Source organism: Symphalangus syndactylus, chromosome Y (genome assembly GCF_028878055.3).
Source record: "Symphalangus syndactylus isolate Jambi chromosome Y, NHGRI_mSymSyn1-v2.1_pri, whole genome shotgun sequence".
Classification (NCBI taxonomy): domain Eukaryota; kingdom Metazoa; phylum Chordata; class Mammalia; order Primates; family Hylobatidae; genus Symphalangus; species Symphalangus syndactylus.
In genome coordinates, this window is record NC_072448.2 from 11,035,073 (window position 1) to 11,050,188 (window position 15,116).

Sequence of the window (15,116 nt, forward strand, 5' to 3'; positions counted from 1 at the left end):
GCCCTCATGCTGAGAGCTTTTATCAAACATATTAGTGTGCATTTGAGTGATCATTAGTGGGTGGTAGCTAAAACGTTCTAGGTTATTTTCGCCTAGAAACTAGCCTGTCTGCTGAAAGAACATGCAAAGCTTCCTGCTAAGCTGGTGCACAATCAAAATATAAGGGAAAGAATGGGCTCCTATTTAGATTTAAATCCAATATGTGACAAGGTAATAGCTCAGTGTGTTTCTGCTTTTCCATGTCAATTTTACGGATGTGAAAGACTCTTCTACGTGCTATAAACTTCAAAGGAAAGTCAGGCGGAAGGGGAAATGCACCTCTGTGTAAGTCTTTTCCTAATCTCTTATGATTAATTTCTTCTTCCATCTGAGAAAGAAAATGCACACAAAATCTCTTATTTGGTTCACAATTGAAGACGAGTTCCATAAAGCTGCCCTTAGAAAGGGAATCCATTTTGAACATATGAAAAACATCTGAGTCAAGATGTATTACACGGTGATTACAGTCTGACAGATGTTTTGAAGTTGTAATGTGTTCATCAGAAAGCACCAGTTAGAATGGCTGTCATTAAAAAGTCAGGAAACAACAGGTGCTGGAGAGGATGTGGAGAAATAGGAACACTTTTACACTGTTGGTGGGACTGTAAACTAGTTCAACCATTGTGGAAGTCAGTGTGGCGATTCCTCAGGGATCTAGAACTACAAATATCATTTGACCCAGCCATCCCATTACTGGGTATATACCCAAAGGACTATAAATCATGCTGCTATAAACACACATGCACATGTGTGTTTATTGCAGCACTATTCACAATAACAAAGACTTGGAACCAACCCAAATGTCCAACAATGATAGACTGGATGAAGAAAATGTGGCACATATACACCATGGAATACTATTCAGCCATAAAAAATGATGAGTTCATGTCCTTTGTAGGGACATGGATGAAACTGGAAACCATCATTCTCAGCAAACTATCCCAAGGACAAAAAAACAAACACCGCATGTTCTCACTCATAGGTGGGAAATGAACAATGAGAACACATGGACACAGGAAGGGGAACATCACACTCCAAGGACTGTTGTGGGGTGGGGGGAGAGGGGTGGGTAGTATTAGGAGATACACCTAATGCTAAATGATGAGTTAATGGGTGCAGCACACCAACATGGCATATGTATACATAGGTAACAAACCTGCACATTGTGCACATGTACCCTAAAACTTATAGTAATAATAATTAAAAAAAAAAAAGAAAGCACACAGAGCAGGGATGAGTGCTGATTGTTTGAAGATGTTGAGGTTTATTCTGGCAAATGGAAAAACGCACCAATGCTGATGGAAGTTTGGGGACCCTGTGTTTCAGAAAACAGACAAGATTGGATTTCAGTCACTGGTAGATCAAAATTTGTGGGCATTGAATATGAGATTGTATCATATCATGTTGCTTTTTCTCTGCCGTGAGAGTCACTGGCAAAATATTCTCTACTGGGGTAGAGCACTCTCAGTTGAATTTAAGGGGGTCCACATTTGCTTTTCTATGTTCATAATTTTGACTCCACGTTATAGGTAACCTGTGGAATGAGATTCAAGTCTAGGTGTCTCCTGAATGACATACAAGAGTTCCTCTTAGGAAACCTAATTTGTGTTGTGTGTAGTCTACTTTGGAAACTTTTCATTTCTCTGTGTTTCTAAAAGAGCATTGTAGGAAAATAAATGGAGGTTTTAAATTTAGCTCTATTTTTACCACCTGGGTGAATATAGACAGCCTTGCTGAGAGACAGGACTAGCTGGATTTCCTAGGCTAAGAATTCCTAAGCCTAGCTAGGAAGGTGACCACATCCACCTTTAAACATGGGGCTTGCAACTTAGCTCACACCTGACCAATCAGGCAGTAAAGAGACCTCATTAAAATGCTAATTAGGCAAAAAAAGGAGGTAAAGAAAGAGGCAATCATCTATCACCTGAGAGCACAGTGGGAGGGACAATGATCTGATCGGTTATAAAACCAGGCATTAGAGCTGGCAACAGCTACCCTCTTTGGGTCCCCTCCCTTCGTATGGGAGCTCTGTTTCCACTCTATTAAATCTTTCAAGTGCACTCTTCTGGTCCATGCTTGTTATTGCTTCAGCTGAGCTTTCACTGACTGTCTACCACTGCTGTTTGCTGCTGCTGCAGACCCTCCACTGACTTCTACCCCTCCAGATCCAGCAGGGTGTCCACTGTGTTCATGATCCAGTGACCACCTATTGCTGCTCACTATGTGGCTAAAGGCTTGCCATTGTTCATGCATGACTAAGTGCCTGGATTCGTCCTAATCGAGCTGAACACTAGTCACCATGTTCCACAGTTCTCTTCTGTGACCCACTGTTTCTAATAGAGCTGTAACACTCACCATGTGGCCCAAGATTCAATTCCTTGGAATCTGTGAGGGCAAGAACCCCAGGTCAGAGAACAAGAGGCTTGCCGCTGTCTTGGAAGTGGCCTGCTACCATCTTGGGAACTCTGGGAGCAAGGACGCAAGGACACTTTAACAAGTGTGCTGAATATAGACTAAATTATTTCAAACTAAAACAATTTGCCTTTCTCAAGAGTTCTGTTATCTGTTCAATGGGGAAGAACCTGCCATTCTCCATAAATAATGACATTCAACCACCTTGGCATATTTATTTTGCAACTAGTTTAGGTCTAGGAATGTCATTGTAAGATTCATTGCTCAAAGCATGATGTTCTTTGGGTAATCAGTGTGTGTGTGTGTGTGTGTGTGTGTGTGTGTGTGTGTGTGTGTGTGTGTTTACTGGATTGCACCATCTGTTTTCTTCTGGGTTGGAAAACAAAATCGCTTTTTCTGAGGAGAGTTTTTGTCAGTTTCTCCCTTCTCCCTGTTTGATGCATATCTATGCAGGAAGTGGGTTGGTTTTTTTTTTTTGGACAAATATCTGTTAGGACCTTAAATTTCACAGTGAATATTAGAGCTAATGAAAGTTCTGCTAGCTATGAAGTGACAATGAAGTATAAGCAAACTCACTAGGCATCTGGAACTTTCCAAGGAGTAGAATATGAAACTCATTGTATCCTGGTGGTACCAAAAGCCACTGGAGAGAGACAGTATTTATACCTTGCTGATGGTTGTATCACTTCCAGGTGCTCCAGAATCTATGCCTTGATTACATGACTAAACTATGTCTTTGCCATTTCAAAACCTTTGTTTTACGAATGGCTTTTGCTGCATGGTATGTTGTTGCAGTGCAATGTGGATGATGACCTCAGAAATTGTCCTACAAACCTAGTCGTTGGGGCTGCTCTAAGGAAGTTGTTGACATCAGTCTGTTATATCATGCCATTTTGGGGAGGAAACTTGGAGAGACTTTTTTTTTTTTTTTTTTTGAGATGGAGTCTAGCTCTGTCCCCTAGGCTGGAATGCAGTGGCATGATCTTGGCTCACTGCAACCTATGCTTCCTGGATTCAAGCATTTCTCCTGCCTTAGCTTGTGTACCACCACACCCGGCTAATTTTTTCTACTTGTGTGCCACCACACCCAGCAATTTTTTGTATTTTTTTTTAGTAGAAGGGTGTTTTTCTATGTTGGCCAGGCTGGTCTGAAACTCCTGACCTCAGTTGATCCACCCACCTTGGCCTCCCAAAGTGTTGAGATTGCAGACCTGAGCTACTTCACCCAGCCAAGAGACATTCATTCTGATTGCATTATCAGTACTTATTGTGCCTCTTTGAGAAATGGGTAGATACTTTTAGCCTATGGATGCTGTGAATTTTGCAGTCAATAGTGTTTTCCTCTTACAATTGGTCGCTAGAAAGCTAAAACTTAAATAAAACAGCCTGTCTTTAAAAAGTGTGCTGAAATTGATCACATGTATTTAGGAAACTTGCATTATCCCTGACAGTATTTATTTATTTCTCCTCATTTTAATTTCTTTTATCTCACTTTTTTTCCACTAACTTAAGATGTATTTTCCAGCTGTAATCATAAGGAGCTTTGTAATTTGTCTTGAATTATTTTGAGAGTGAAAAAGGGGCCAGGTGTGGTGACTCAAGCCTGTAATCCCAGCACTTTGAGAGGCTGAGGGTGGATCATGAGATCAGGAGTTCCAGACCATCCTGGTCAAGATGGGGAAACCCCTTCTCTACTGAAATACTAAAAATTACCTGGGCACAGTGGCAGCTGCCCATCCCAGCTACTTGGGAGGCTGAGGCAGGAGAATTGGTTGAACCCAAGAGGTGGAGGTTGCAGTAAGCCGAGATCATACCACTGAACTCTAGTCTGGGCTACAGAACAAGACTCTGTCCCTGCCCCCCAAAAAAGAATGAAAAAGGCCATAGATAAATGCATACATCCATAAAATAATAAATCCTCAGTAGAAGGATATCATATTTTGGCTGTGCATGTTGCCTGATGAGTTGTTTAGTTTCTTGAACCCTTTTATTCAGAATTTCTTGATTAAACAAGATGAAGTGAAAAGACACCTATATTCATAACAAAATTCTTTCAGCTGGGAAGTGATGATTATGGGATCACAACTTTGTTGGAAAAGAGCAATGAGAGCCTCTTGTAAATTAGGTAATTGCTGTAACTGGGCAAAAAGAAATAGGAGAACACAACATAAATTATGAAAACAAGGAGTGTGGTAGAAATGTGTCCTGATGAGAAATGTGGTAGTGGAACAAAGGTGGGGCACTTTTGTTTGTGTGGGCCATGGGAGCCAGAGGGGTTTGGCCTTGTCCCCACAGATCTCAAGTCATAAATAGCAGAGGTCAAATAATCGTCTTTAAAACTACACAATAAAGAAAGGACTTCTCTCAACCGAGTCTTTTCAGAGCAAGCTACCAATGTGGGTAAGTTCTTTTTCCATTTGTGTGGGGGGAGAAATGAATTCAAGCATGCACTTTTTAAATCTTACTGTCGGGCTCTCTCTCTCTCCTCTCTCCCTCACTCCCTCCTTCCCTCTCTCCCTCACTTCCTTCCTTCCCTCCCTTCCTCCCTTCCTCCCTTCTTTCCTTCCTTCCTTCCTTTCCTTCTTTCTTCCCTTCGTCCTTCTCTCCCTTTCCACCCTTCCCTCCCTTCTCTTCCCTCCCTCCCTCCCTTCCTTCCTTCTTCCCCTCCCTCCCTCCCTTATCCTCTTTGTCTTCTTTCTTTTTCCTTCCTTCCTTCATTTTCTTTCTTTCTTTCTTTCTTTCTTTCTTTCTTTCTTTCTTTCTTTCTTTCTTTCTTTCTTTCTTTCTTTCTTTCTTTCTTCTTTCCTGCCTTCCTTCCTGACTTCTTTCTTCCCTCCCTTCCCACTCTTCCCTCCATTTCCTTCCTTCCTTCCTTCCTTCCTTCCTTCCTTCCTTCCTTCCTGCCTCTTTCTTTCTTTCTTTCCTTCCTTCCTTCCTTCTTTCTCTCTCTCTTTTCCCTCCCTCCCCTTCCTTCCTTCCCTCCCTTTCCTTCCTTTCTTCCTTATTCCTTCCTTCCTTTCCTTCTTCCCTCCCTCCTTTCTTCCTTCCTTCCTTCCTTCTTTGTTCCCTTCTTTCTTCCTTCCCTCTCTTCCCTCCATTCCCCCCTTCCCTCCCTTCCCTTCCCTTTCCTTTCCTTCCCTGCCTCCTTCCCTCCCTTCCTTCCATCTTCCCTCCCTCCTCCCTCCCACCCTTCCTTTCTTTTTGATTTCATTCTTTCCCTTCCCTCCCTCCCTCCATCTCAGTCTCTTTTTCTCTCTATTCTTTTTTATCTTAAGGATTTTTTTATTACTATACTTTAAGTTCTGGGGTACATATGCAGAATGTGCAGTTTTATTACATAGGTATATGCATGCCATGGTAGTTTGCTGCACCCGTCAACCCATCATCTACATTAGGTATTTCTGCTAAGTATATCCCTCCCCTAGCCTGCCAACCCCTTAAAGGCCTCAGTGTGTGATATTCCCCTCCTTGTGTCCATGTGTTCTCATTGTTCAACTGCCACCTATGAGTGAGAACATGTGGCGTTTGCTTTGCTGTTCTTGTGATATTTTGCTGAGAATAATGGTTTCCAGCTTCATCCATGTCCCTGCAAAGGGCATGAACTCATCCTTTTTTATGGCTGCATAGTATTCCATGGGGTATATGTGCCACATTTTCTTTATCCAGACTATCATTGATGGACATTTGGGTTGGTTCCAAATCTTTGCTATTGTGAATAGTGCCACAATAAACATACATGTGCATGTGTCTTTATAGTAGGATGATTATAACCTTTTGGGTATATGCCCAGTAATGGGATTGCTGGGTCAAATGGTATTTCTGGTTCTAGATTCTTGAGGAATTGCCACACTGTCTTCCACATTGATTGAACTAACTTACACTCCCACTGACAGTGGAAAGGCATTCGTATTTCTCCACATCCTCTCCAGCATCTGTTATTTCCTGACTTTTTAATGATTTCCATTCTAACTGGTGTGAGATGCTATCTAATTGTGGTTTTGATTTGCATTTCTTTAATGACTAGTGATCATGAGCTTTTTTTCATATGTTTGTTGGCTGCCTAAATGTCTCTTTTGAGAAGTGTCTGTTTATATACTTCACCCACTTTTTGATGGTTTTTTTTTCTTGTAAATTTGTTTAAGTTGTTTTTAGATTCTGGATGTTAAACCTTCGTCGGATGTGTTAGGTAACATGGAGTACCTTAAAATGGCTCCGTACCTTAAGATGGAGCCAGTTCCAGGTTTTTCTCCCCTCCTTGACCGGCCACTGTCTGAACCCGCCAAAGGAGGGCCAATCAGAAAGAAGCATCTCCCACCTTCCCTCTGGCCTGCCCCTAGCCCAATCCACATATGCCCAAGGGATATAAAATCCAGCACACCAGCAGCCCTCTCTTTCTTCTCTTCCTTCTGTTCTGTGGTCCTGCTCGATACCTCCAATAAAGATCTCTTGACCATGACTGGTGTAGTTTGGTCTCCACCCTGCCCCTTTCATTGGTGCCATGACTTGGGTCAGGACTCCCCACCCCCCTCGGTGGGACCCCGATCCCTTTTGGGCTCAGTCCAGACCCTGGCTGGTCTTTGCTCATTTTCCTGTTCGCCGACCTCTATGCCCAACACCTGCCTCATCTTGGTAAGTCTCCCCTTCCGGTGTCCGACATCAGTCGACCGACTCCTGCCTCGGCTGCACACACGGCTGCCATAAATCCTATTTTAGACTCGGCCTCTAGGGAGCAGGGTTCCCTCCTTTTCCTCCTCACTTGCCAGGCCTGGGCCCCTCCCCTTTCTCACTCTGAAAATCCTGGTACCAGGTGGCCCACGGCCCTCAGCCTCCTAGAGGCCCTCAGTCCTTTCATTTCTGTGACGACCGACTCGAAGGGTCTGACTCACAGCATGGTCATCGGCTGGTAGAGGATGCCCTGCCCAGCCCTTTGCCATATATTTCTGTAAACCCCCTCTTCTCATAATGGGAGCCTCTGCATCCCTGCTGGCCGACTCTCCCTTACAAAGCCTTTTAAATAACTTATCAGCCCTTGGTTTGGCTGCTGATCTCAAACCTACATGCCTCATTAAATTGTGCACTCAAAACTGGCCCACCTACCCCCTAGACAACCAAAACAGATGGCCAACTTATGGGTCCTTTGATCCCAACCTTCTCTGGGATCTCTACAACTATTGTGAGTGAACAGGAAAATGGGCAGAGATCCCCTATGTTCATGGCTTCTTTCTTCTATGGGACAAACCCAACCTCTGCCTCCCTTGCAAGCCACAACAACTTATCGCTGCTCTCAAGCTACCAACCTCTCCTTCCGCTCCCAACTTTGATGTAGCAGATGAACCCCACCCATACCACCACCCTCCACCTCATCTTCTGGTTGCCACTCAACCGGTAGCTGCCCAACCCCCCACGCCCCTGCCCCCTCTTCCAGTACCTCCCACCCGCCATTGCCTTCGCCCTCAACCTCTTCCTCTCCATCTTTTAGGCCTCCTACTACCCATTCCAGGTCACACCTTCCCGTCCTTGCCCTCCTCAGGGAGGTTGCGGGGCCGGAGGGCATTGTCCATGTCCATGTTCATGTTCCTTTCTCTATGGCCATTTTGTCTCAAAATGAAAAACGCTTAGGCTCTTATACCTCTAACCCCACCTCCTACATAAAAGAGTTTCAATATCTCCTACAAGTTTAGTCTCACTTTCCACAATATCTACATGATCCTCTCTAACACCTTTCTCCCTGAAGACCGCTGGTAGGTCTGGGAGCAGGCCCTCACCTATGCAGATGAGGTCCATCAGACAACCGCCGCCCTACCACTAGGTGCACAGGCAGTCCCCGAACAAGAGCCTAATTGGAACTATAACACCCCAAATAGCATTGCCACCAGAGAACACTTCACCACCTGCCTAGTAACTGGACTGCACAAGACAGCCCAAAAGGCTGCTAATTTTTGAAAACTCCATGAAATAGTACAAGAAGAACATGAAAACTTGTCTGCCTTCCTTGACCGCCTTACCCGGGCCCTCCAACAATACACCAACATAGACCCAGAGGCCCCTGATGGCAGGCAGCTCCTCATGTCTCATTTTTTTGCACAGAACTTTCCTGACATCAGGGCCAAACTTAAAATGTTAGACAGAGGCCCCTTCACTCCACAGACCGAGATCTTAGCAATGGCATTCAAGGTTTATCACAACCGAGGTGAGAAGGCCAGGAGGCAAAAGTACCAAATGTTGGCCCAAGATCTCCAAGCCTCTCCTCGGTCCACCACAGGGTCACACAGCCGTAAATCGCCCTCCGCCCACCCTCAACGTCAGCCACCTGGGCGCTGTTTTAAATGTGGTAAGGGAGTACATTGGGTCCGAGAATGCCCAAATCCCAGGCCCCCTAGCCGGCCCTGTCCAAAATGCCTCCAGCCTGGCTATTGGGCCATGGATTGCCCTGGTCCCCGAAGGGGGGCCAGGTCCACCCTCAGCGCAAAGCCTGATCTTCTAGGACTGGCCATTGAAGACTGACGGGGCCTTGGGACTCCTTTCCTGACCCAGATCATCCCTTCACAGGAGCCCAGGGTCTCTCTAATGGTGGATAGGCATCCCGTCATCTTCCTCCTTGATACCGGGGCTACTTTCTCAGTCTTGTGAGAGTTTTGGGGTGCCACTTCCCTTTTTGGATCTCCTATAGTTGGGGTTGGAGGTCAAGCCATTCACCCCAGAGCCACTCCTCTCTTATCTCGCCCCCTCTCAGGCAACATTTTTTCTCACAGTTTCCTTGTCATGCCTCAATGCCCCCTCCCATTATTGGGAAGGGACATCCTCTCCAAGTGCAAAACCTCAATCACATTCCACCCTATAACCTCCTCAAACTCCACATCCCTCATTGCTCTGGTAGCTAGTTCCATCTACCAGACTTCTACTCCCATTCCACCTCCACTCCCACTATGCATCAACCCCTCAGTTTGGGATACCACTACCCCCTCATTGGCAAAATGTACTCCCATACAAATCCTCCTCAAAAACCTCAACCACTTCCCCTGCCAGCCTCAATACCCTCTTCCTGCCTCCAGCCTATGAGGAGTACAACCCATAATCTCAGATCTTTTAAGGAAGGGCTTCCTCAGGCCAACCCACTGTCCATTTAATACCCCTATTCTAGCTGTTAAGAAACCTAATGGCAAGTTCCATCTTGTCCAAGACCTTAGACTTATTAATGAGGCTGTAAAGCCGATCCATCCTTTAGTCCCTAACCCCTACACTCTCCTCTCCTCTATTCCACCTGATGCTACCCATTTTCTGGTTGTAGACCTTAAAGATGCCTTTTGCACCATTCCCCTTTCCCCTCAATCACAAGACCTCTTTGCCTTCACTTGGACAGACCCGGATACTCAACAATCACAGCAACTAATGTAGACAGTCCTCCCGCAGGGGTTTCGAGACAGCCCCCATATCTTTGGTCAAACCCTTGCCTCAGATCTAAAACAGCTCCACTTTCCCCGTCCACCCTTTTACAATATGTAGATGATCTTCTCCTGTGCAGCCCTTCTCTGGCTGTCTCCCAAACCGACACTGCTTCCTTTCTCAAATTCCTTGAGGATAAAAGGTACCGAGTGTCCTCCCTTAAAGTCCAGCTCTCCTCAACACAGGTTACCTATTTAGGAGTCCTCCTCTCCCACAACTCAAAGGCCACCACCTTAGACTGAAAGTGCTTTATCTGAAGCCTCCCCATCCCCAAAACCAAACAAGAACTTCTTTCATTCTTAAGGCTTGCAAGTTATTTCAGAACGTGGATTCCCAATTACTCCCTCCTAGTGAGACCATTTTATGAGCTCTCCTGGGGAGCCCCATCTGAGCCCCTAGGCACCACCATCCAACAACACTTTCATGCACTCCAACGAGCCCTACTGAAGGCTCTGGCTCTACACCTGCCAAACCTTCAAAAACCTTTCATCCTCTACATTCATGAACAACATGGCCTAGCTCTAGGAGTCCTGGGACAAATGCAGGGACCCACGTTTGCTGCAATAGCATACTTATCCAAACAACTAGACCCTACTGTGTGGGGATGGGCTCCTTGCCTCCAGGCCTTAGCAGCAGTTTACCTCTTACTACTGGAATCAAAAAAACTCACTTCTGGGGCAAACATTGCCATCATCTCTCCCCATCAACTTAAAGACCTCCTCACATATAAGAGCCTGCAGACCCTTCCCCCCTGCCGCATACTGTCACTCTTAGTCTCATTTCTACATGACCCCACAATCTCCTTTCAATCATGCGCTCCTCTCAACCCTGCTACTCTCTTGCCAATCACTCATCATCCCCCTCAACACAATTGTATTGAAATCCTGGAATCCCTCCTGCCCTGTCTGACCCACATCACTGAAGGATGCTTAGATTGCCCTGACCATACATGGTTTATAGATGGTAGCTCTTTTATATTACAAGGACAGCGCCTCGCAGGCTATGCAATAGTCTCCCTAACCCAAACCACAGAAGCAAAATCCCTACTGCCTAATACCACAAATCAACAGGCAGAACTCATAGCAGCCACCTGGGCTTTCGGGCTAGCAGCAGACCCTTCACTTACACTTTACACAGACTCCAAATATGTTTTCCACATCCTCCTTTCTCACTCAGCTATCTGGAAAGAAAGGGGACTACTGACAACAAAGGGGACTTCTATCACCAATGCTACTGTCATTACCCACCTCCTCCAAGCCTCTTTTCTTCCCACCAGGATTGGGGTCACTCACTGCAAGTCCCACCAACTTAACTCCTCTCTAATAGTGCAGGACAAAAACAAGGCAGACCAAGAGGCCAGACAAGCAGCACTGTCAACTATGCCTCTCACTATAATGCTTGCTTCTAAAGAGTCACCAAACTCCTCACAGCACCCCCAGCCACCACCCATACAACCGTCTGATCCATCAAGACATGCTCTTTTCATGTACCTCCACTCCATCTTCCATACCAGCCCTCAAGCACTAAAAACGTTCCTCAGTTCCTTCTTCACTCTAAGCTCCTCTGACATACACTTTCTCCAGCAACTCACAGCCACATATGCCATCTGTCAGCATACAAATCCACAAACCCCTTTTAGGCCAGGGCCCTTCTCAACTCACCAGGCTAGGGGTCACAGCCAGAGAGCAATTGGCAACTTGACTTCACTCATATGCCCTCGGTCAAGAAACTCAACTACCTTCTAGTCCTAGTTGACACCTTTTCCAGATGGGTTGAAGCCTTCCCAACTACCAACAAGAGGGCAAGTACAGTTGCTTCCATCCTACTATCTGAAATTATCCCATGGTTCGGAATCCACTCTTCCCTCCAAACTGACAATGGCCCCAAGTTCACCTCCCAAATCTCTCAAAACAGCAACTGCCCTCAACATTCTTGGCACTTCCACATCACCTACCACCCTCAATCCTCTGGAAAAGTTGAGTGGACTAACCATACCCTTAAATAAACCCTAACCAAACTCACCCTAGAATTACACCTAGATTGGGTAAAATTACTACCTACAGCCCTGTTCAAATTCCGGGTGCTCCCAAAAAAGCCCACCCTTCTGTCTCCCTTCGAGATCATGTATGGCCGACCTGCACTCCCACCAGGTATCAGTTTTACCTCTTGGATGCCCCCCACACACATTAGCTATCCCCTCCTGTCCTTCATTCAGTGTGAGCTGTGGAAGAGACAGGAGTGCCTGTTGCCCAATACTATGTGCATTCACCAGTCCTTTCCCCTTAAACCAGGGGAGTGGGTGTTTTACTCCCCACCCAGCCCTACTACATCTGTCTCCCTAGCCCCTAAGTGGAAAGTGCCTCCCCAAATTATACTCTGCACTCCCATGGCTGCTAGACTCCAAGAATCACAAGGACCTCTAACTCCTTGACTTCACATTTCCAGGTTGAAACTGGCTACCAACCCGGACCACACGAAGAACCAAACTGCTTACGCCCCGCTCTCATGCATCTCCTAAGTCCTCTTCTCTGGCTTTCCGCCTCTCACATCTTTACACTTTCCTCTGCCGGTGGGCCCTCTTCCCAGCCCTATTTTCTCTTCACAGTTAAAGAGTCATACAACATTCACAGGAGGACACACACCAACTACATCATCCCCACAGTGGATCTTCCCCTTCCCAGGCTCACTATGATAGAAAAGGGCTGGGACCCTCTCTTCCACATGTTCCACTTCTCCATCTGGCTCCGACATCAACAAACACACCCCCTTCCTATATTATACCACTAAAAATAATGCCTCCTCCCGAGCCATACATATTGACAACCCTGCTGACCTGGTCTGGGGCCAGTCAGTTACAGGAGGCATATATCCCAGCAATGCCTGGGCATATCCAACTCAAACCATAACTATTTCCCATTCCCTCAAAACTCAGTCCGTCTCTAACCAAACCTTTAACCAGCTTCTCCTCAGAAACTACCAGCTCCTAGTGACTTGTGAAGACACGGCAGACTCCAGAGACAGTCTCACACCCTGCTGACCTCTTAAACGGCCAACGATCAGCAACAGATACCCAGGATTGTGGGGGGGGGGAGGGCGTAGGCCTGCCTTAGCACCCTAAATTAACTACCATCTTCTTTTCTCTTTGGGCAGACCAAACTCTACCCCTAGTACCCCAGATGGCTACAGCAAGCCGATTCTACCAATTCTTAAACACCCTTCACTCAGACAGCTGGCTCATCACCAACCCATCCCTGCCCCTCCACTGGCTCATGGCACTGGAGGATCTATACCTACAAGGAACATTCATGGACTTCACGTCTAACAAAGTCTTCATGTATAGCACCCTATTGCTTGGCCTCATGCTCATACTGTACCCCATGCCCAACCCTGACAGTTCTCCCTGTGCCCCCTCCCCACAGCACCCCCACTCAGCAGGAAGAAGCCAGATGAACCACGATGCCCATTTTCCCCCATTTAAGAAAATAAAAAGGGAGGAATATTAGGTAACATGGGGTACCTTAAAATGGCACTGTACCTTAAGATGGGGCCGGTTCCGGGTTCTCCCCTCCTTGACTGGGCACTGTCTGAACCCACCAAAGGAGGGCCAATCAGAAAGAAGCATCTCCTGCCTTCCCTTGGGCCCACCCCTAGCCCAATCCACTTAGGCCCAAGGGATATAAAACCCAGCACACCAGCAGCCCTCTCTCTCTTCTCTTCCTTCTCTTCCGTGGTGCCACTCAATACCTCCAATAAAGATCTCTTGACCATGACTGGTGTAGTTTGGTCTTTGCCCGGCCCCTTTCAAGATGGATAGCTTGGAAAAATTTTCTTCCATTCTATACATTGCCTGTTCATGCTGATGACAGTTTATTTTGTTGTGCAGAAGCTGTTTAGTTTAATTAGATCCCACTAGTCAATTTTGGCTTTTGTTGCCATGGCTTTTGGTATTTTGGACATGAAGTCTTTGCCCATGCCTATATCCTGAATGGTATTGCCTAGGTTTTCTTCAAGGACTTTTATGATTTTAGGACTTACATTTAAGTCTTATATCCATCTTGATTAATTTTTGTATAAGGTGTAAGGAAGGGGTCCAGTTTCAGTTTTCTGCATATGGCCAGCCACTTTTCCCAACACCATTAATTAAATAAGAAATCTTCACCCCATGGCTTGATTGTATCAGGTTTGTCAAAGATCAGATGGTTGTAGATGTGTGATATTGTTTCTGAGGCCTCTGATCTGTTCCATTGGTCTGTATATCTGTTTTGGTACCAGTGCCATGCTGTTTTGGTTACTGTAGCCTTGTAGTATAGTTTGAAGTCAGGTAGCATGATGCCTCCAGCTTTGTTCTGTTTGCTTAGGATTGTCTTATCTATGCAGACTCTTTTTTGGTTCCATATGAAATTTAAAGTAGTTTTTTTTTTTCCAATTCTTTGAAGAATGTCAATTGTAGCTTGATGAGAATAGCATTGATTCTATAAATTACTTTGGCAGTATGGCCTTTTTCACAATATTGATTCTTCCTATCCATGAACATGGAATGTTTTTCCATTTGTTTGTGTCCTCCCTATTTCCTGGAGCAGTGATTTTTAGTACTCCTTGAAGAGGTCCTTCATAGACCTTGTAAGTTATATTCCTAGGTATTTTATTCTCTCCTTGTAGCAGTTGTGAATGGGAGGTCACTCATTATTTGGTGCTCTGTCTGTTATTGTTGTGTAGGAGAGCTTGTGATTTTTTGCACATTGACTTTGTACCCTGAGACTTTGCTAAAGGTGATTATCAGTTTAAGGAGAGTTTGGGCTGAGACGATGGAGTTTTCTAAATATACAATGATGTCATCTGTAAACAGAGACAATTTGACTTCCTCTCTTCCTAATTGAATACCCTTTATTTCTTTCACTTGCCTGATCACCCTGGCCAGAATTTCCTATACTATGTTGAATAGGAGTGGTGAGAGAGGGCGTCCTTGTCTTGTGCTGGTTTTCAAAGGGAATGCCTTCAGTTTTTGCCCATTCAGTATGATATTGTCTTTGGGTTTGTCATAAAAAGCTCTTATTATTTTGAGATATGTTCAACTGATACCTAGTTTATTGAGAATTTTTAGCATGAAGGGTTTTGAGTTTTGTCAAAGGCCTTTTCTGCATCTATTGAGATAATCATGTCTTTTTTTCATTGGTTTTGTTTATGTGATGGATTACATTTATGGATTTGTATATGTTGAACCA

At 45.3% G+C, this 15,116-nt stretch overlaps 1 protein-coding gene across 8 annotated transcripts in view; it reads left to right on the forward strand.

The window, feature by feature from the left end:
* Positions 1-15,116, forward strand: part of LOC129476699 (thymosin beta-4-like) — a 271,345-nt gene that overhangs the window by 105,420 nt on the left and 150,809 nt on the right. The window contains exons 1-2 of one of the 8 annotated variants that reach the window (XM_063635422.1): positions 260-328; positions 13,045-13,655. The exons of 5 other annotated variants lie outside the window; for them this stretch is intronic. In XM_063635422.1, coding sequence (XP_063491492.1) covers positions 313-328; positions 13,045-13,397 — 369 coding nt within the window. In that variant the 5' untranslated portion in view covers positions 260-312 and the 3' untranslated portion in view covers positions 13,398-13,655. Of the gene's footprint in view, positions 1-259; positions 329-4,746; positions 4,852-13,044; positions 13,656-15,116 lie in introns of those variants that run through there. 2 more of the 8 variants (XR_010119789.1, XM_063635425.1) reach the window with 2 other exon arrangements.